Source organism: Grus americana, chromosome 3 (assembly GCF_028858705.1).
Source record: "Grus americana isolate bGruAme1 chromosome 3, bGruAme1.mat, whole genome shotgun sequence".
Taxonomy (NCBI): domain Eukaryota; kingdom Metazoa; phylum Chordata; class Aves; order Gruiformes; family Gruidae; genus Grus; species Grus americana.
The window spans coordinates 88,192,948-88,211,888 of NC_072854.1; the positions used below are offsets into that span (position 1 = coordinate 88,192,948).

Sequence of the window (18,941 nt, forward strand, 5' to 3'; positions counted from 1 at the left end):
CCACCCACGCCCCGGAAAGGTGAACTGAAAGTGGCGCAGATGGAGAGACGGGCTGCGGCGGTCCCGCCTGGGCCCGGGAGCAGGAAAGCCTAGGGCGCTCCCTGAGGTACAGCGGGAAGGGCAGAGGAGCTGTCGAAACTCGAGGCCGGTGCTGGCAGAACGGCGAGCTCGTGCAGACTCAAGTTTTTGCCACGACCGGAGGCGGCGAGGGCTAGAGAGAGAGGCGCGGCGAGGGCGGCGGCGGGGCGCCAGCTGCAAGATGGAGCACAAGCAACCGCTGAAGGCGTCGCCCCGCCGCGCCGCGCCCCGCCGTCCCGTTAGCGGTTCAGGGCAGCAACCGCCACAGGCAAGAAAACTAACGGAAACTCTTTCGGCCAGGGCTGCGCATGCGCCGCCTCACTCGCTGAGCCCCTCTCTCGCGGGGCACGCCGGGGCTTGTAGTTCGCCCGGGAGAGGCGCCCTGGGCCAGAGCGGGGCGGCGGGACTACACTTCCCGGCAGCTCCCGCGCCGCAGCCCGTCCCGGGCGGCTTTGGTGTGTGCGGGGAGCCGCGGGGCTGCGCGGTGGGTGAGATGTGCGCGAGGCAGCTCTGGCCCGGGGGCAGTCGGCGTCTGGCGGGGCCGCAGGTGAGGGCGGCGGGACGGGGGGGTGCGCGCCGCCGCCGGGGCTGGGAGCCGGCGCGCGGGGGGGCGGGGGCCGGGACCGGGCCCGTCGCGCCGGGGAAGGGCGGGGGCGGACTCGGAAAGTTCCTGCAGCGGCGGGAGCGGCGACGTCGTCGCCGCTGACCCCGACGAGGGCTCTGCCCCGGGAGCTGTGAGGGGGCCCCCGCCGCCCCCCGCGGGGGGGAAGCGCCGTCGCGGCGGCAGCTCCGCCCTGGCGCGGGAGTGCTCCGGGGTGGGGGTGACGGGCCGAGGCCACATCATCTCCGGAGAGCGGCGCCGCGGGGAGCTGTGCCGGCAGGGGCGGGTCGCCCAGCGGGGATTTAAACCGGGACGGGACAGGACGGGGCGGGCGGCTGCCAGCGCCAGCCCGGACGGGGCTGCGTGACCCGCGGCAGGCAGGACGCATCCCGCCGCCCCGCCGGCGGCTCCTCCGCTGGTCTCGCCCGGCCCTGCCCGTAGCGGCGGGGAGGCCTCTCGCCTCCCGCAGCCCCAGTCCTGGCACCTGCGGGCGGCCCCGAGGTCTGGCGCCGTGAGCCCGGCAGCTGCGCGGCAGGGGCTGGAGTCCCTCCCGGCGAAAAACGGGGAAGCGACCAGCTGCCGCGGGGGTAAGACGGGCGAGAGGAGCCGCTTGGAGCGGGGCTCGGAGTCGGTGTCGTGCCTAGCAGGGGGAAAGGAGAGCGAATTAACTGCCAGATGTTGAAGAAACTGCCTGAGAGCTGCTTGGTTTGGGAGCAGCCCCAAAAGGAAGGGGAGGGTCAGCGCTTCTGTGGCGAGAGCAGGCTGGAAAGTAGGCTGTGAGCTGTGCAGCGGGGACGGGTGGGCTCCCTTCATAGACAGCCCTTGTGTCTCTCGGCTTTTTGAGGTTTACCGGTTTTTTAATAAATATATATGTTAAAATATATATAATCGTAGGATTGAATGTGAATTTCAATACACGCTTATTTTGTTTGATGTTCAGAATCAGTTTATCCTGACTGCAAGGTGAGCAGTTTCTATGGTTTTCCTTTCTTAGCAAGATCCATTCTTTCCTACCAAGTAGGAAAAATAAACTTGGTATGAAAAGGCTTTGAAAAGGCAAATGCATCATGCTTTTGGTAAATATAATTAACATTCTAATTAGGCAGCTGTAGGTGAGCTTCTGCAGTGTGTTTTCACTGTCTAAATTAAACTTGCTTAATTAATTATTTCCCATTAATTCTTTCACATCATATGACTTCTATTTTCTGTTATGTTGGTTAGACATTACAGGTTTTTAATTCAAATCCACCCCTAAGGCTCGCTCTTTGCTGTCTCTGGTATCTGTGAGAAGTGAGGGAGAGAAAAAGCAATATGTAGAAAACAAAAATAAGTTATCTTCAAGCAAAGTTGAAGGCACTGTGAAGCTGCTTTCTTTAAATGTTACTGTTGCTGCCCTTGTTCTTATTTATGACCTTCATCTGTATTGTGTTTAGTGTGTTCTTTAAGGCAGAAGTGGTCTTTTCAGATGTGGTTGGTAAATGTTCAGCAACTCTTTGAGTATTTGAAGACAACGGTTTGTAGATACCTGTGCAGAAAATTCAGAAGGTATCAATTTGTTCTATCTTCTGGAGCCTCTGTTAGGAATTTTTATCACAGAACCAAAAACTTATTTTCCTTCTAGTACTGCAATTCATGTACCTCTCTTTGCTTATCTAACTTTTAGAATGCAGTGGCAGTGCAGTTTTGAGTTGTTATGCTGGTAAATACCAGGAGTGTGTAATCTATTAAATGGACTGTTTTACCAGTTGCCAGCCTTATTTCTAGTAAGGACAGTTTATATTGTGTGTGATAAACTGTGGCACTCCTTTTCTAAAATTTCATTTAATGTTAGTAACAGTCTTTCTGAGTTTTTTTTTTTGTACATAAGGGAAGGAAAAAATACGTGAGCTTATTTGGTGTCCTGTATGGATCTATGCTCCTTTAAAGACTGTTAGCAATATGTAGTATCTATGTATTTGAACCACTTCTGTATTCACAGCTAACTTTTTCTGTGGCAGAAGTTGCAAGGAGAATCTAAAAATTATTCTTTTTGAGCATTTCAGTTGCTTGTGAAATGCTTGAAGGATCAAATCAGGTAGCACAGCATTTTGTAACAAGTATTTTGAGCCTGTCCTCATGAAATGATTTATCTTAAAAGGTTGTAGCAGACTTGCTTTATTAATCAGGTGTATAAGCATTAAATGTTTGGGTTTTTTTTCCAAAGGAACCAGTGCTCAATTGTATGATATGCATGTCTTCCTACAGTCAGAGTTTGTGCAAGATGTCCTTCAGTTGTCTTGAATAAAAGTATTAAAACGGTATCCTGAGTACATGCTACATAGAGGTTTTGTCAGTTTTGACATTATGGTTTTTTGACATTTCAATGCATTTAATAAATTTCCTTCCCTACTCATTAGCTTCTCAGTATACATCTACAGAGCAGAGATGTGATCTACTCGCCCTTTTTCTTTCTTTCTTTCTTCTTTTTTTTTTACCCTCTTAACTGTTAAGTGCTTTGCTCTGCTAAATTACCATTAATTAAAAGATGTGGTAACATATTGTAGTATTAGGTCTGATTTGTCTTGTCTATCACACAGTGGGAAAACAGTTAAATTCCAGTTGTAAGTACAAAATGTTACTAACATAACATATTTGAGTGCAAGGAGTTGGTGATCCTGCTGCTTCAAAGTACAGTGTTTATGACATTGCTGTGCAATCTTATGCATTTTGTGTGAAATAACCACTCTATCTTTTCCCCTACAGGCAGAGTACAACGTTTCAAAATGCTGGAGATTATCTGGGTGAAGCTAGAGATTACATTTAATGTGATTGTGTCTTCAGACATTCTGCTCCTGCATTTCGTGAGCTAAAATATTTTATAAAAATGAAATCAGATACCTTCACTGATCTCCAAGTTAACCGTGTCCTGTGAATTCAGAGAAGACTTTCTGAAGGAGGAATAGATTCATCGCATACGTGGACTTCTGTTGTTGTTCACGGATACTTTTTTTTTTCATTCTAAAAGGCTATCTATATGAAGATGAGTCTGCATTTAAGATACAATTTGTGGAATTAGGTGAATGAGGATACTTCTAATGAGTTACCAACATTTATTTCCACCTGTGTTTCCAGCTTTTTTTTTGTTTGTTTTTTAGTACATAAAAATGAAGGAGAAGTATAAAACAGCAGAGCTGATGTATTTCTGTGAGGCCTTTATGTAAGCCTCTGTTGTCTGGACGTGGTGCTGAAGGACAGGCAATCTGCTTTTGATCAGCTGATTGTAACTGCAGAAAGAGAACCTTTAATTTAAAGTAACTTACAGCTGAAATTATTTTACTCTTTGGCTTGCACAGAATGAAAGGGAAAATTAAGTTTTACTGGTCAGGGGTGTTTTACTGAACTAAGAAAGGGAAAGTTACATTATCCTTGTTTTCATTTCAAACCAAGAACTGACAACGTATTTTTCTTAGAATTTGACTACTAGGGAGATCTTGACAGAGTAAAGCAAGTCAGATGTCAGCAAACAACTCTTCTCCCCCATCCTTACAGAAGTTTTCCCCACCTACGTGTCATGCTGCTGCACCACAAACCCCAACTTTGTCTTCAAGCCCGCAGTCGGGACTCTCCAGTCGACTCTCCAATGGCAGTTTCAGTACCCAGAGCCTCACCAACTCCCGGGGCTCTATGCATGGTGTCTCCTTCCTTCTGCAGATCGGTCTCACTCGAGAGACTGTCACCATTGAAGCTCAGGACCTGTCCCTCTCTGCTGTTAAAGACCTTGTGTGCTCTATAGTTTACCAGAAGGTATGGTATAACACTACCGGGCCCTGCTGATGGCAACGATTGTTTTGTAACAGACTGCTAGTAATAACAATGTGTGACTGGAATATGCCAAGAAGTCTGGTATAGTGACAAAGATCCATGTTAGATGTTTGTAGTTGTGCACAAAGAAATTTTGTGAACTCCCGAGATAGAAGCTTCTAACTTAAAAGGAGTAAATTCTTCTTTTACTTTTTTGCTTGTGAAATCTAGTAAAAGAAGATGTAGTAGTAAATTTTCTGCAAGAATCAGTTTTTACAATATGGAGAATATTTTTTTCCTTTCAGTGATTGTCACTGATATTTAGGTTTTTACTAGTATGTGCTTACTACTGTTAAGGAGTATTCTTGGGACAGTATAGCCAGTCGTAATGAAAGGACCAATTGTGGCTACAGAAGTGCACTGCAGGCCTGCAGAGTTGCATGATACTAGCTTTTCTTTTTGTTTCTAGTTAAGTATTAAAAACTCCACCAAACAGCTAATACTGTCCTAGTATTGTTTTTCCATATAAAGAATACATGTGTTACTCTTTTATGAGAAGACTATTATCAGCACAATTTCTATTAAGAGAGGGTCAACCAAGAAAAAAAATCTTAATGTACTTTTCAAAGGTGTCTTGATTAAGCTGTTGCATGTTCTGACTCTCTAGGAAGGAAATAACAGTGATCTTGCTGTCTTTGGATTTCAGTTTTATCTTTATTTAGGTTAGGTAGGTTAGATCCTACTAAGCAACCTGAAAAGTAGTTGGCATTGTTTCATAAAATAATTAAGAAATAATTGCTCTTTTCCCTCAAAGCCAGGAGTGGGTGAGAGGGAGGGAGTTGAAGGTAGATTATTTGAATTGTTTTCTCCATGTCATTGTTTGAATTGTTTTCTCCATGTCTTTTGTTGTTGTGATTGGTATTTATGGTTGATTAGTTTTATTAGATGGTTCTTTTTCACTTAATCGCTTGAAAGAAAGTAAATGCAAACATTATATGAACTCTCATTTGCATATGCTTGTGTGTCTTTTTTCCCTATCTCACAACTTTACTGCATCTTTCATATTTTTACAAACTAGCTGTCAAGCAAGCTGATTTCGTAATAACTTTATGGGCTACCAAAATGTAGTTCAGCATGTTAGCTCTCCTCTGAAGAGACGAGTTATTTGGGTCAACTTTTTTTTTGTACCATGCATGTTAGGTGCGCTTCTTCGCAGCCATTTTAGGGGCTGCTTTTTCTTTCTGTATCAACTCCTTTTTGCATCTGCATATTTCCTGTCTTCTGTCTTAAAGATGAAAACAAATACATTCACACTTATTTTTCTTTTTCCTTTCTGTTCTTTTGGCAGGCTCAGCTAAACGTTTAGCTCAAGTTCTTGTTGTAGCTCAAGAAACTTCTTTTATACTGAGCCTAATCTACTGCAAAACTGATGAGGATTTCATGATCCGTTTTCTTCTTTTGTCTGGCTTTGGTTCAGTTTATGCTCTGCTGCAGCTGATGCTACCAGTAAATGACTGCTCAGTGAGAACATGTTTGCAGGCAGCAAACTGATCAGGAAACAACCTTACGTGTGGGGGATTCATCTTTCATAAGTAGTTTTGCAGCCAGTGCACAAGTGGCAGTATCCTCCCTCCAGCCTCTATTTGACAGCAATGTGTCCTGCCTTGACTTTTTTCTCTTAGAGCTGGTGACTGTTGCAAGCATATTAAATATTCTAGTATTACTATATGGACAATTTTATATTTATGTAAAAACTGTAAACTCTGCTGTTCTGTTTACTGTTGTGCATATAACTGCCTGTTTTTTTTTTTTTCCAGTTGAAAGCTTTGAAGCTACTGAGCATGCCTTTTGAGATTCAACAGTATTAAAGCTTCCCTTTCCCTCTGGTATTTCACAGCCTGCTAAAACTGTCTTTTCTTGACCAGTTCCTTGGTCTCAACTTCAGGGTACTGTAGAGTTTGTTCTTGTGATAGTTCTGTAGTTAGCAGTATCTATTTACTGTTGTGTTTCTTTAATGAAAAAGGAGAAATAGCTTTTTTTTTTCACTTGGAATAATTTGTAGCTTTTCTTCTTATTTGAGTGGTATCTTTACTAGAATGAAATGGAAGTTTCCTTACCTATTTTTAATAATGCTTTTAAATCACATTTCAGACTTGTATTTCTCTGCATATCTGGAACAACAAAAAAAAAAGTTTCAGGTGTCCTTCCTCATTTGCTTGGGAGCTTGAACTGCCTGCCTAGCTATTTGAGGCTATAACTACCGTATCAAAAATGTTGATTGGGACTTAGAGCAGATCCTTGAGGAGGTTGGATTTTAACCTTTATAAAAGTACTTATAGCATCCTTAGAAGTTTTCAGAAAAATAAATTATGCCTTACCTTTATTTCTTTTAGGGAAAATGAATCAATTGTGGGGAAAACAATCCTGCAAAAGTCTGTGTAGGAGAGCAGTTTAGTTAGGAAATAAGTACTGTGTTTACTTAATGCATTTTCATAGAGCTTTCTGTATTGCCAGTCTTACTGTGTTGTTGATGGTCAGCTGTGCTTCCTGCTTCAGATGCTGTTGTTCAGTGTAGCCTGTTCAGGTTTTGCAGAAGGGTAATTAAAAGTAACAGCAGAACTGAAACTAAAGAGGCATATGTCTGCAAGGAGAGCGAGATGAGTAATGCAAATATTTGATGTGTCTCTTAGCTCTGTTAATGTTCTAAACATCAGGAGAGGAGCAAAAACTTTTTTCAGGTTTGAAGTTAAATTCAGGGAGTACTATGTTAGGGGTATTGTATATTGGAATGCTTAATAGAAGTCCTTAGAAAACCCAAACTTTAGACTTTATAGGGATGCTTCAAAAGATTCTTGGTTATATTCTCAATCTGTCTTCTCTGTTCATTCCTTATCTAGATTGCTGTATATTAAAGTACCAGACATATAGTTCTCAGGGGGAGTCTGAAGAGGAACCAAAGCATGAACAGATATGACTGCTAGAATAGAGGGAGTGTGTTTAGAAACAGAAAAAAAGCGTAGCATAAGTTGTAGATGGACACTGTGTGTCCTTGTGCAATGATCAGATATTACAGAGGCAAGTTTTTAATCTTGTTTCAAATACTGTTTCTTCATTCCTCACGTGAGGACACAAAGTAGAACATAGGGTTTATTAGCTTAAAACTAGAAGCATGCATGTGGTGATGCTCCACTGCCTGCAAACTGAGAATTGTGTAGAACAGCATGTTATAAATGCTTTATTCCGGCTTGTTTATTTTGTTCTAGTTAAACTAATAGCTATAAATGGTCTGTGCTATTACTTTTATAGTATCAATACCTGCAAGATTTATCATAACTCTTTTCTTAAACTTTTTAAAAATGATTCTGAAACTTCCCTTATCTACCTCTTTCATCTACAAACCTGTCCTTCATCCTTTTCATTTTCAGTCATAATCAACATCCTCCTCCTTTGCATACTTTTCCTCCAATGGCTTTGCTACATTTTGCTCTGAAATAGGCCAGTTACCCTCCTACCTTAGGGTGTTTGCCTGAAATTCTCCTGATCCTTTCTAACTGTTGCCTTCTCTTTGATTTGAGTACTGATATGCTGTTTACCTGTACAGTCTGTTTCTTAGTCCTCCAAACTAGTTTTTCTTTTTCCACTTCACTGAACCCACAAAAATGGTAACCATTTAGCAAAGTCAAAGGGGTATTTCTTATGTCTTACTGATTAATAAACCTCTCTCAGATTTTTTTTTTCCTCCTGTATTTTCATAACACTCTGCTCTCATATGTGTTAAATTTAAACAAGGAGAAGAAAAAAGCCAAACCAAACTTATTTTCTCACTCTCTTCCTCTTCATTCTCTGCACTTATATATTTCTGGTGTTTCATTCATGTTTGCTGCACTTGTTTCCTTTCTATTTATCTTTTTCTTATCAAATTTGATCCCGACTAGTATTTTTTGGTCTATCTTGTGTCTTATTTGACCTTGAAAAATAATTTTTCCTTCTGTGGCCTGCCTATTTCACGTGTGTTCTTAAACCTTCTCCAACAATGTTTGCAATTCTGCTGTTGCTGAACTCTTCCATATGTATTACGTGGTGGGTTTTTTCATTTCTTTCTTTGAAGTAGTGTCAAAATTGTCTTGCTTATGTATAGGCTTGAAACCCTTATCTAGCACCTGTTGGTTTCATCTTAATTTCTGTAACTCTTGTGTTTGGTGTCTTTGCTTTTGCTAGCAATAATATTTTTGTTATCTTAATTTTTCTTCATCCTAACATGATCACTGTTTTTCAACTACATGTGTAATTGTCTGTCTCTCAACAGCAAATTCATGATTGTGTATAATCTCATTTCTACTTGATTACTGTCTTTCTTTGTGTGTCTTTGTTCTTTCGTATTATTTTTTGGCTATTTTTTCCATGTTGGGTTTTCTGGTCATCTTTCTCTGTAGGCAGAGTCCTTAAGGTGTCATTTACCTTAAATGTTGTCTCCTCTCCCGACAGTACTTATGCTTTCTTACTAGTATGAATTCCCTGATTGTTTCCAGCCACATTATGCTGATTTGACTTGCCTGAATTCAGGCCTTACACAGGTACTTAGCATGTACACACTCATATTTATTTTTTCAAGACTCTGAACTGTGTAAGGTGTTGAGAACACAATCACTGGAAATATAGCTGTGTTTAAAAGGAGTTAAATTTTGTGTATTTTGCCTGCTTGTGAATCTGTCTACTGTTTCTGTAGTTTCATGTTTTTATAAATGTTGCAGTCCTGGTACATTGTATTCCCTGATCAATAATTTGAATAATCTGAATTGAATGTGGTCCTATCTGTATGCACTTTTTTAATAGTCCTGCCTACTATTTTAATTAGACTAGGTGGGATTTCATTTTTGATAATTGGTATATGACCGACGTCTTTGGATTGTTTGGAAAACTAGCCAGTTTCCTTTGAAGATGAAGTAGACAGGGAGGCAAAGCGGAGGGAGAAGAAGAGATGTATTCAAACATTTTGTTTTGATAATCAAGGGGGGAAAAAAAGCGTGACATGAAGAACACACAAATACATCTGTAGAATTGTCTAAGCAAGTGACAATTAACTATATACCTATATTATTTGTATACCTAAGAACTCAAGTTTTAATGGGGCTGAATTAAAGTAGTTTAGATAGCTAGCTCTTCAGTGAGAACTGCTGAAAGGAAAAAGGTGTTTATTTTGAAATACTTTAAATTGTCATGTTGTGGAAAGAACAAAACATGTGGAATGAATATGAGCTGTCTTCAAAGGTTTGGACACTGTCATGGTAGTGGGGAGCTATCTAACCAAATTGTGGCAGAGGTGTTGACTTGAAGCTTAATATGATTTCTCAAGTGTTAACAGATGTTTTACTAATAAAATATTGAGAAGTAAAAGAATCTTATTACAACGATCATATTACAATCCATCCATTTTACAAATCTATCTGTACAACTCTTGCAGTAACAGCTTAATTTAGGTAATAAATAGGTAACAGTACCAAAATCATCCTTCTGGGTTTTTCTCCAGGTTAAGCTTGTAATAGTTCATGGTGCTTATTTTTGAATGGCTCTAAAACTAATGCAAATCACGTTTTGTATTCATCAGCTGTGCTCAGATCTTTTCTGCCCCTGTTGGTCTGCTGCCTTGACTTCTCATCTGCTTTCTTCGTATGAGCTAAATAAGGCAGCAGAATAACAGCATTAAGGCATGAGAAGCAAACATGCCTGTGAGAAGATGGGAGCTGAGGAGTACTGGGGGTATGGAGCTGGTATATGTGGGGCAGATTAGCATTTCCAGCATGGTAATAGGTTTGTATGCTGGAAAACCTAGCCAAGCAGTAGTCCAAGTATGTCTGTACTGAGGCATCTGGTGAGGGACAGATCTCATGCAACATGTTTAAAGCTCATTTTCTGTGTGATAATGTGATTTGGCACACGATTCTAAAGAGTGGGAGTGAATAGCTGGGTAGGGATGCAGGATAATAGATTGGAGTGATTTCAGTGAACGAAGAGAATTTCCAAGGTAATGGGTGTTTTGCACCATTAGACTTTGGAATTAACTTTCAGTGGTTTGAAGCATTTGTTTTGAGTTATGATGGGTCATGAGATATTGGACCTTGAAACAATATCCGCCTACGCTTTTCCCTAGTGTGAATTTTTGGCGACTGGTCCAGAACTTTGTAAAGTAAGTCCTGGAACTGGAAGTAGATGGATTTTTCAGTTACTGCCAAGATAGAAAGAAGCCTCAGTTGTGTTTCGCTCCAGCAATGCTGGCTGCTGTGTGTTGAGTTCTTCTGGGTAAAAAGAACGGTGTAATGCACTATCAATTAAAACTAGACATAATGTAATACTTATGGTATAAGCATTCTAGATAACACCAATTGTTTTTCTCCATGTAACTGCAATAATGCACTAGTAGTGTTATTTGTGCTAGTACCACCCAAGTACAATGGATCGCATACATTCTTTACATAAGTTGATGGTATTGGTGTACCAGAGATTAATTTTGGCACAGTCTGTTGCATACGTAGACTTCCCGCAAGTGGTTTCCTGTAGTTAGATGCTCTTTTGGAACTGTTAACACTGGGAACAGTCTCCTTTTTGCTTTTAGGAAATATAGTAATACTGGGATTAGCAGTTTATATGTTCTGAGTCACTGTGCAGATACTTTGGGCTTTTAGGCAGGAAAGTAATAGCTGTATGATCCTGTAAGATAAAACAGGCTTTAAAAAAATTCTGCTTTGAGTTTTGTTTTCAAGTTTACGTTATGAGCTCTTAACACTTCAAAGGAACTGGATAGTGTTCTTCCTTAACAGCTTCATGTAATTGAGCAGAAGGAAGGCTATAAAAGCTGTGCTTTGCTGCAGTACGAGAGACACAAATTTGGTAGTGTACAACTTGAACATAGTTGAAGCTTTGTGTAAAAATTCTGTTAAAAGATACCACTTGAAATAAAAACCTTGTTAATCGATGAGGTTATTCTTGGCCAGCAGTCCGCACACAGTCTTCTGGCTAAGGTGCTAGCAAGGAATGCTGTATTCCCGAATGTACTGGGGAGTGGAAGAGAGAGCAGGGCGCTGCGCGTCTGTAAGGAGCCAAGCTGTTTGCAGAGCTTCCCCATTGAAGCCTGGCCATGTGCCTTAGACATGGGCTCTGACGGGCCACCTGCAGCTCATCAGGGCCGGCTGTGCAGAGGGCAGCCAGCCAGCACTTCCATTGCTTGGGTGCACAGGACTGTACTGGGGGCAGAGGAGAGTAATCTGAGCTGAAGTGTGTGGAAAGGAGCAGTCAGAGAGGCATCTTTGTGTTAGGGTCTGTTCTTTTATAACAGGGAAATCATGGGGGTGGGGGTGTGCGTGCAAGGAAAGGGCAGGACTTATTCATCAAACTTGAAAAGTTTTGGGACGATTGAATCCGACAGCCTCCTGGCAGAGATGAGGGTGCCACAGCTCTGTGCCCCAGGTCCAGCCAGGTTTGAGACTGACCACATATTCCCAGTAGTCACAGGCACTCGGATGCAGGTGTGCAACACATACGCATATACATACAGATCAACACAGGGGGACACACAGAGCACCTACATGAACACGAACAGCACCAATAGTCTCATACTGTACCCTTCTCTGGTGGTTCCCGATGAAGGTCTGTTAGTGGGAACACACACACGCTCCCACCCAGCAAAACGACAGCAACAAAGTGGATGTCTCCAGCAGCGGGGCTCAGGCACGCTCTGCCCGGTAGCAGCTGCTGGATCTTGGTCTCTCCAGTTGCTGGCACCACAGACAAGTGGGTCCTCTGACCTGTAGTCTGGCTCCAGTTGCTGGCCCTCAGACCCCCCTATACACACGCATATGTGCTCAGAATGAGAACCCATCATCCAGGAAATTAGTTAGAAATGGAATTTAATGAAAAGATAGGACAGATGGTGCTTATCGGGCACAGGGCATAGCCAGACAATTGTTCTGACAAGCCCCTCTTTACAGGTGACCAGCCTTTTTTATCTTCTTATCCCTCTATTTTTTCCCCATGTTTGTTTCTCCCTGAATCACCTCTTTTCTTGCCTTTGGTTCCTTCCATAAATATCCCGTAATACTTGCACAGTCCTAATGCCCTGGCATCTTATAATGTGTGCCATACCATTGGACAGCAAACCCTCTCAGTCCAAAAGGTGCTCTAGTGCTGACTTGATGGGTTTTATGGCTGGAAACTGTGGCTGAGGCTCTCCTGTGACAGCCCTGGGAGGGGCCTGGACAGGGTATCCTTTCCTCAGATTTCTTAATTTGGGTTCCCCACCTACTCTTGTACCTCTCTGCTCCTCTGGCATGTGGAGATGGGCCTTTGATGGGCTGATGGCCTCTGTGATGGGCCTGGGAGGAGCCGGCAGGGCATTGTATGGGCTGCCCGACCTTCGTTTTTCCTCTGTGCTCCTTTGTGGACATCCAGACAAGCACCTGACCTAACTGGCAGGACAGTTAAGGGACATGTTGCAAGGTTCCTCAGCTATGCTTGTCCCAGTTGTGGATTCAGAAAAACCTTGGAGCAACTGCAACTCTATTACCAATGAAGAAGTTCTCTCTAACACTTCTAGTTTTTGGTATTCTTGTTTCAGAAATGGAGATTAGGCATGCACAATGCATAGAAAAATGTGTCCTGGATGAAGTCTGTCACATATCTACAGAAACTGTGTACAGAGTCTGTGTTTAATGATAGACTTACTGCAATAAATACGAGCATAGACTATTGTTAGTCTTGTTAGGCCTGGGCTTGTGATTCTGCGTCTTAGTCTAGAAACTACTGATGAAGCTGAAGCTTGTAAATAGAGGAATTATCTCTTATGAAGTTAAATATTACAGTTACAAAACCAGACAACCTTTCACAGTCATTTCATCCATGAGTGTGTATACTTGTTTTGAGAGAAGGTGGCAGTAAAACATGTCACTACAGTATCATAAGCATTCATGATACATGGCTTAAAAGATCAATTTAATTAAGGTAGAACCAAACGAGGATGTTGATGTCAACAGTTCTCACAATCTACAATAAATGATTTTATTTTCTTTACAATACATTTATTCCATAGAGATTAATTTAGCCTTTGCCTGGAATTTATTTGAAAATCAAATCTTAATTATAGGCATTACATTGGTATTTACAAACTCTGGAATTAATGTTGATGTTACTTTCTAAGGAATGTAATGTCTCATATTTTTAATGATTATACTTGCTGTCACACAGAGGATTTGAGTATTCATCTGTAACTTTTGTTTATTCTGTTAGCTAATGCTTTTTAGTCATCAAAATCAATGTGGTATGTTTAAAACATTTTAATAAATCCAAGATTTGTACATGAGACCGAGTAAATGGTACACATGGTAAATACATATGGTCATAGCATTTAAAGTAAGTGCTTCTTGGTATGTGATTGTGACCTCTGATTACTGGAGTGGGGGAGATGTTCTGGCAGCTGCTTGATAGGTTTATGGTCTCAAAGAATGAAAAAAAGAGAAACAAAGACATATTTCTATCAAAAGAAGACAACTTAAACCTGTGAAATATCTTAGAGGTTCTTTAAAATCTGTGGTTTGTTGGTGGTTCCGTGAACTTAATACAAAGAGGCAATAGTTCACACTGACTCTCTGAATCATCAGTTTTCCCTCCTGGCAGATGAATTAATATCAGCATTAATAAAAAGCATCATATTTATCTGCAGGCAGATACATACCATATTCATGTTGATTTTTCTCTACCTTTTGTTGGAATTAAGTTTGTCAGCACCATGATGCAATTGATGTACTATAAATAGAAGTTATCTATTGATTGTAACATCCATGTGGTAGCTTCCTCTTTTTGTTACTTGCATTAAGATGTGATACCTGGCTAAACAATGTATATAGTATCAAAGGAATAAAACCTCATAGAACTTATTAAAAAAACGTAAATATAACTTGGGTTTTTTTGTTAATTGAGGCATGGTGGAATTTGAAGTTAGAGCTTAAAGCAGGTTTATGCACTGTTTTAGGTATGAAGAACTGTGGAAGAATTACTAGCGTGCTGTGTCTATGCATGTTCTGAATATAAATTCAAGTTCTGCGCATACTTGCAGAGATACCGAGATGCACGTTTGGGCAGCACAGCTAATTCTTAAGCTTTTTATTTGCTTTCCTAATAATCTTTGGGAGATTGGAAAACTGTAATTTTCAGAATATTCATGGATATTTGCTATTTATCAAGATGAATGAGCCGATGAGTATACTGAAATAAAGTATGATAAGAGAGGAGTTCTTACAGGTAATTCCAGATGACCTAAGGGATTTTAAGCAATAGCATTTTATTGTACAAAGGTTTAAAAAGCATCTGGTCTAGGAGTGCTACTGTCATATCTGTACCGTCATGGCTACTGTACAGAATACTAGAGAGTATCAAATTTATCTGGGGAAACTGAGTGAGTTGGGAGACAGAGGAAGCAGCCTACTGCTTTGGCATCAGCCTAGTAAATCAGTTTCTTGGTGCTGCGGATTAAATATCTACTGATGTCAGAATATTTTTTTCAGGTCCATCTTTTGCTTTTGCATGGGTTAAATAGCACAAATTCTGCCTCTCTTTCTGACTGTCCAAGTAGATAGTATGCTTTCCAGAACATGCGGATTCTTCAGTTTTATGTGAAATGTAAATGTGTAGGGTGTGTACACCAAAACAGAGAAGGCTAACAATATTTTGGCTAAAATTGCTACCGGAAAGAGGAAATTATTTTCTCTCTGAATGGGAAGGGAGTGTGAAAACGATGGGCGTGACGGATACCTTCATTATGTCTTTGATTTGGTACAAACAAATCTTTGACTACTTTAGTTAAGGACAATTAATACGCTACAAGCTTCATGCAGTTTAGACCCTGTTTCTTATTGACTGTGCAAGATCTAAATTACCAAACTGTAGTCTGTTACCTAATCAATTGAAAATTTGTTATGTGCTTTTCTGTATTTTTTCCCCCGCATTCTTCCTGTTTTCTTCTGTGGAGCACTTCTGTGTGAGTGTTCCCACCTCGAGTTTGAATTCTGGTTTGAACAAAAAGGCCAAAGGAGCTTGTTGATTCGTATTCATTCCTCTCTCGGGTCTATTCCTGCTCTTTTCCTCTGTGAACTCTGTTTACTTTTAAGCTTTTCATTTTAAGAAGTTTTACTCACACTTGACAATATTTTGAAGAGTGGAAAAAATACAGAATAAGAAAGCTATTTTCAGTGAAGTGTCATGGAGAAATGGTGTGTTACTTAGTGTATCTGTTCCCTGTATGGATTTGCAATACTATCTTCTGTCTTTGGGGTGAATTGAGTTTTCCTTTTCTTGCGTCTGCAAATCTAAACTGTTGTAAAACAATGACATGGAGCCTCTCTTGGCTTGCCCCCAAGAAAAGTGTGGCAGGTGCTACTGGAATGTCTTGAGCCGAATACCTACCTGCCTGACCAGAATGTCTGTGAAATAAGAATTACAGGTGGTGAGATCTGAGTTAGAAAGATCTACGTTGGCTTTCAGGTGCCAGACTGATTATGCAGGTCTGAGAGATTAAAAACCCAAAGAAACAAAAACCCTAACATTTTTTATTTTCAGGTTTGAAAAAAAGTGTCACTGTTAGTGGGGAGAAACAGGGAAGAAGTTGGTATTGATGAGTTTTATTTGGTGGGATTTTTTTTTTTGCTTTTTTTTTTTACCTTTTTATGCTATGTTTCAGTTCCGAAAATGCTTCCATTCCTCAGAAATAGACAGATCAATTTTGTTTCCATGGAACTCTTAAAACACTCAAAACACTGAAGTTCTGTAGCTGTTATTAAAAACATTTATGGATAAGATTATCAACAAGCATGTGTTAATTTAGAGTTTGCTTTCTATTGCAGTTCCCAGAGTGTGGTTTCTTTGGCATGTATGACAAAATTCTCCTCTTCCGTCATGACCTGAACTCAGATAATATTTTGCAACGGATTACATCAGCAGAAGAGATACATGAGGGAGATCTTGTTGAGGTTGTACTCTCTGGTAGGTATTGTTGTAACAGTGGAACAGCGCTTTATTCAGTAGATTAAAAGAAAATAGGACTTTATGGAACATTATTATCGTGCTTGCCTTGGCTCTTTGACTTGAGTCTCACGCTGGGTCACTGTTTTTGGGTAGAGGTTTCCAAGAAAATTGAAGTGATACTGATACTTCAGTACTGAGTTTTGTTATTGCTTCTTTGTCATGTTTTAATCTTCTTCACATTTATTTTTACAAATAAATTTGAATTCTAAGAATATGAATTTATAATTAATACAAGTTTATTATTATAATTATTGAAACTGAAATGCAGGTAGGATTCAGGATTTGCTCTTCCAACCCTGTTGCTGGCTTTCTTTTGCTTAGATCTGTCTCTTTGTTCTGTAGCTTTGGCCATTGCTGATTTATACTGCTAAAAGGCTTCATATAAATGTACTTCCTGAATCATACCTACAAGGACAGAGTCTTAAGGGTTATTGTAATGTTTGAAAACAGTATCTTTTAAACAATAAAGTTCTTAGCGTGATGGTTATTAACCTGTAGTAGTCTTCAATAACGAGGATAAAAAATTCACCCAAACCCTAACTGATTTGAATTGTATGTATTTCATCAATACCCTGTCAAATTCAACCAAAAGCCAGCTGTAGTTAAACTACAAACACCAGTTGGACTAGTATCAAGCAGTTCTTTCAGACTTCGAGGACTAAGTGCCTGACAGAGGTTACATTTTAGAAAGAGAGATCTCTTGGCTGCCATGGGATTAGATTTGTAAATTGGATCAATAAAGTGTGATTTCCAGAGTCATAAGACTGAGTTCTTTGGCTGCATTTCAGGACCTCTGTTCTGGGCATGTCTAGGATGTTCAGTAGTTGATCATCTTGGTTTGAGCTTTTAATTACTTCTGGTGAGTGGCATAGTTGCAAAATCTGTTGTGTGTGCCTCTTCTTGACAATGTCTGACCATTTCCGTATGAACAGACCAGCAGAAACTGAGGCATTTTGAAGGCATGTAAATTTCTGTCAGTAGGGTTTTAAAACTGAGGTATGAAAATCTGAATATGAAGTCTTAGTACATATTTGTTCAAGGAATAGTAACCATCAGAGCAAGGTAATGTTGGTGTAAAATACCACTTTTTTTTCAGTCCAAAGAAACAAGACAAAAATTCATTTAAATATATTGATGCTTGTTTAAGAAAAAGAACATTACTAATGAAGTGTCCAGTGTTCCATGGAGACTCTATCCACAGTTCTGTATTGATACACACAGAGTTCAATGTAATAAGTATTTACTGAAAAAAGTCCTTTAGAAGATAAAAATCTAACCTGTAGAAACCTTTGTTTGAAAATTTTGTAGGTTGCAAACCAGCTTGAAAATTAAGTTACTCTTTCAAATGTTTACTGTTAAGTTGATTTTAGCAAAGCTCATTGTATTTGCCTTCTCAACTTAGTGAGGTTTTCAATAATGTGACTCATATTGTCAGTTAGTTGTGGCCATTAGCCTACAAAATCTAACGGATTTTTTTCTCAATAAAAAAGCTTACTGAAAACTATATAATGTTCTAAATGCGTATTTAAATGATATACTGTAAAATACTGATGTCTAAACAGCTCATTAGTGTTCTTTGAATCTGCTATTTTTAAAACAACATATTCTTTCCATAAATCCTTGTTGATCCTGTGGCAAGAACCGTAACTTACTGCAATTTTTTAAAAGCTTTGGCTACAGTTGAAGACTTCCAGATTCGTCCTCATGCACTTTATGTGCATTCCTACAAGGCTCCTACTTTTTGTGACTACTGCGGAGAGATGCTTTGGGGTTTGGTACGACAAGGACTAAAATGTGAAGGTAAGTCCATGATTTTTAGTGGGCTTTTTTTGTGTGTGTGTATCTATATAAGATGAGGAAGAAGAAATTGTATCTTGCTTGATATGTTAGCATGTGATAAATGCAGTGTTTCATAGAGTTGGAAGGGGTTGTGCATCAGGAAACCCGAGTTCTGACCCTGGCTTTAACGCAAACTGCGTGTGACCTTGGGCAAATGACTTAAGAAGCGTTCTTGTTTCCCACTTTGAAAAAAAGCCAGCTAGCTTACAAGCGTATGTTCTTTGCACAAGGAGCATGTACTTTGGAGAGACTCCCGAAGGGGAATCCCTTTCCTTATGGCCTTCATCCAGCTGGCTGCAGAGTGCTCTGCAGCCTGCTGTCAGGTACTGACGCTGCCTGCTCACTGGCTTCTCCTTGGCTCTTGTGCTCCGAAGTCAGGGAGTGATGAAAGCTTCCTGGTGAGGGGAGACGTGAGGGGAGCCATCAGCTACTTCAGAGTCTCAGACCTTGCTTACTGGGGACCAGTATTTTAGCAAGTACTGCAAGTACTGCAAAAAAAAGCTGTTTTTGTGGATTGCGTCAAGAATGCTAAAAGAAGATAATTTAACAGAACAATCTATTTCTGTCTTTACCATTT

The 18,941-nt window shown here is 40.5% G+C and overlaps 1 protein-coding gene across 5 annotated transcripts in view; it reads left to right on the top strand.

The window, feature by feature from the left end:
* Nucleotides 1–485: 485 nt before the first annotated feature.
* The window catches only part of PRKD3 (protein kinase D3), a 46,477-nt gene continuing 28,021 nt past the window's right edge, over nucleotides 486–18,941 (top strand). Inside the window, exons 1-5 of one of the 5 annotated variants that reach the window (XM_054822783.1) lie at nucleotides 486–625; nucleotides 3,422–3,734; nucleotides 4,208–4,462; nucleotides 16,345–16,483; nucleotides 18,194–18,325. In XM_054822783.1, the coding sequence (XP_054678758.1) occupies nucleotides 4,343–4,462; nucleotides 16,345–16,483; nucleotides 18,194–18,325 (391 nt within the window). In that variant the 5' untranslated portion in view covers nucleotides 486–625; nucleotides 3,422–3,734; nucleotides 4,208–4,342. Of the gene's footprint in view, nucleotides 626–804; nucleotides 1,267–3,421; nucleotides 4,463–16,344; nucleotides 16,484–18,164; nucleotides 18,326–18,941 lie in introns of those variants that run through there. The other 4 variants (XM_054822779.1, XM_054822782.1, XM_054822781.1 and 1 more) reach the window with 4 other exon arrangements.